The sequence below is a fragment of the Buceros rhinoceros genome, unplaced genomic scaffold, assembly GCF_000710305.1.
Source record: "Buceros rhinoceros silvestris isolate BGI_N320 unplaced genomic scaffold, ASM71030v1 scaffold29750, whole genome shotgun sequence".
In the NCBI taxonomy this organism is placed as follows: domain Eukaryota; kingdom Metazoa; phylum Chordata; class Aves; order Bucerotiformes; family Bucerotidae; genus Buceros; species Buceros rhinoceros.
In genome coordinates this window covers 24,554-27,640 of record NW_010390650.1, presented here as the reverse complement: position 1 = coordinate 27,640, position 3,087 = coordinate 24,554, and the positions used below count along the sequence as shown (strand labels likewise).

At 46.0% G+C, this 3,087-nt stretch overlaps 1 protein-coding gene across 1 annotated transcript in view; it reads left to right on the top strand.

Annotated features, from left to right (window-relative positions):
• Window positions 1-66: 66 nt before the first annotated feature.
• The window catches only part of PHB2 (prohibitin 2), a gene marked incomplete at its 5' end in the record, with an annotated part of 4,838 nt that continues 1,817 nt past the window's right edge, over window positions 67-3,087 (top strand). Inside the window, 3 exons of the mRNA XM_010138630.1 lie at window positions 67-251; window positions 2,037-2,166; window positions 2,536-2,668. Coding sequence (XP_010136932.1) covers window positions 67-251; window positions 2,037-2,166; window positions 2,536-2,668 — 448 coding nt within the window. The remainder of the gene's footprint in view (window positions 252-2,036; window positions 2,167-2,535; window positions 2,669-3,087) is intronic.

The window sequence follows — 3,087 nt, the reverse complement described above, 5'->3', positions numbered from 1 at the left end:
AGGGCGAGGGGGCAGGAGTCCGGCTGCAGCGCCGGCGCTGCTGATCTCTCGGTGTCTCCTCTTCAGACTTGCAGATGGTCAACATTTCGCTGCGCGTTCTCACACGCCCCAATGCTGCAGAGCTGCCCAGCATGTACCAGCGCCTGGGCCTGGACTACGAGGAGCGAGTCCTGCCTTCCATTGTTAACGAAGTGCTCAAGAGCGTGGTAGCCAAGTTTAACGCTTCACAGCTCATCACTCAGAGAGCCCAGGTAAACTCCTCTGGGGGAGACTTACACTCAGATTACAAAGAAACAAATAAACTGTGGCTGTGGGGAACATTAATAACAGATAAAGGGTAAGTATATTAGGCTGGTAGGTGGTACATGAAAATGGAAAGGGCATGGACTCATATACCACTTAGAGTTTGATTCCACTACAGATACAAGCACTGATGCCGTATTACCAGCTTCTGAGAAGAAAAAGGGATTCATTGGTGTATAGGGTGCAAAGCCACGTTGTAATTTAATTATGGGGGCGGGAGAGGTGATTTACATCATTGCCCTAGTTAACAGCTGAATTGACTTTAAAGAAAGTTTACTACCTGGCCTTTCATGAGTCTCCGAGTCAGAGCAAATTAAACAGGGTCCTTTAAAAAGGATCTGACAAGTGAAGTGCATGAGCAGTCCACAAAGGAGAAAAACTTTCGGTAATAGATGCTACGGAAAGGTAGCAAATATTTCTGTTCAGAAAAAGATTAGAGGGTAGTCGAGGAGGTGGGGGTGGGGTGCAAAATAATGGAAGTATTTAGCTTTAAAAAGCCTATATCTGAAAGTTTGTTTTCTGGTAATTTGATTGCCAGGGATTCTGAGAATATTCATCACCTATTGCAGCTGAGGGAGAGAGAAGTTGCTGGTCTTCTTTTAAAAGGCTTTAGAGGAGATCGTGCATGAGACTGCTAAAGAGGATAAGTCGTGACATGAAATACAAAGCATCTCTTAACTGGTTTCTGATGCATGACAGAAAAAGCAAGGAGAAGAACTAAGTGTCCGGGTCTTCTTGTGAGAACTGATCCATAGCTGAGACATCGGGGCTTTGTGCTAGACCGTGCGGTGTGTACTGAAGTGACGTGTTCATGATCTTACGTAAAGAGAATGAGTGGAAAGGGAGGATGTAACAGCAGAGAGGACTGTTGAGTCCTCTGAGATTTCTGAACAAGCTGATTTGGATTTGCTTTCTTGTCATATATTCATCTAGTGCCCATTACGGTAAAGTGATACCTATTGAAGCGGTTGATAATCAGAAGAAAACGAAGGGACTACGTAGTTATGGGCTGACAATGCACATAGTAAAGGTTTCAGGCTCGTTTTTAGAATTCTGCTCAGAAACAGCTGCAATAAAAGTGAGAACAGGTGCTAGACTCATCAAGCATGTGATACTGTAGCCATAATTTAAGTAAATGTTTGCTGCAGGATTTGTCAGCCTGCCTGGAAAAGGTTAAAGGTAGAATAAATCAAAACACCTACCGAAAACAGCCATTCAAAGAGAATAAAAAAAGCAGAGTGATTAAGAGGCATGAAAAAGTACAGTCAGTAAGAGATGTGATAGGTGGTAAAAAAAAAAAATTTGATGCGGTAATTTTTGTGTTTCTGCATCTGAATACAAGCACGAGGAGACAGTCAAACTGCCAGCGGTGGCAAAATCAAGGTGGAGAAGGAAATACTGCCAAAATGTGTTGGAACAGCGGAACTAGATGTGAAAGGAAAAAAAAACTTCAAAGAAGGTTTTTTATTTTTGCAGTATTAATTGTATGGAGTAGTTAAGTATAAATAAGCTGTAATATACTTTTGAAAATGCGGTACGTAGGTGTGGACGTGCAGCAGATTCAGAGGCGGTGTTAAGGTCCGTGCTGAGGGTTTGGTTTAGGTGATGTCCCTCTGGGCCGGTGTGACTGAAGTTGTGAAGAAGGAAAAGTGAAGGCGTGCTTCGCTTTTTAGTGCACGAGAAGTGAGCCACAGCCCACGTGTGGTTCTCTTTTTGCTGTATTTGTGTTTCAGGTGTCGCTGCTGATTAGGCGAGAACTCACAGAGCGAGCCAAGGATTTCAGCCTCATCCTGGATGATGTGGCTATCACAGAGCTTAGTTTCAGTCGTGAATACACAGCAGCCGTGGAGGCGAAGCAAGTGGGTAAGTTCAGAGTTACGAATCTCAGCCTCCTTAGTACGGAACTAAACAGGTTACTTGACTAGTACTACCGGAAAACTTTGGGTCACAGCTAATGGCGTAGACCATTGGAGGGAGTGAGTTCAGGAGACTCACCAGGGTTCCTCCTCAGACTGTGGCGCTGTCGCTGCGGGGGGGATTCTGTGTAAGAGGGTCTGCGTGCTGTTGATTTTAGCAGAAAGTAAAGTACACTCAGATAACATCTCGTACTTGCGGAGAGGGCCCCAGAACGCTATTGGCTCTTTTGGAAGTAGAGCCCTCAGCTCTCGGGTTCGGGCGAAGGGCTCCGAAGGTGGGACCTGCTTCCGATGCTCTTGGCCGTTCTCTCTGCAGCCCAGCAGGAGGCCCAGCGTGCTCAGTTTCTGGTGGAGAAGGCCAAGCAGGAGCAGAAGCAGAAGATTGTTCAGGCTGAAGGGGAAGCTACAGCTGCCAAGATGATATCCTGCTGTGGGAGATGCTGTGGGATGCAGCTTGTGTGTTTGACAGTCCTGAGAATCTGTTACGCTGGGCTCGTGCTTCGGAGGCTGTGATCCGATGGTAGCTTCAAATAGGTCGCTGCCATTTTTTTCCTTCCCCCCCTACAGCTTTCTGGAGTGAGGTTTGTCTGAGGTTACGGGTCAGATCAGAGGCCATGAGCTTTCACTCCCTGTTGTAAGGTTTAGCTCTTATTGGCTGGGTGTGACAATAATCCGTAATGTTGTTCTTGATTTGGGGAAGTAAAGATAGACCTGCCCAAAGGCCCAAGTTACTGGGATAGAGATTGCTTTTTCCCCTGAGGTATTTGACAATATGGCTAAGAAGAATTCCTTGAGAGTAGGTGGCTTTTGTTGGTGGTTTTTCCTTAACTTTTGCTCCCCTGTACCTCGGTGAAGCTCTCCGCAGGAA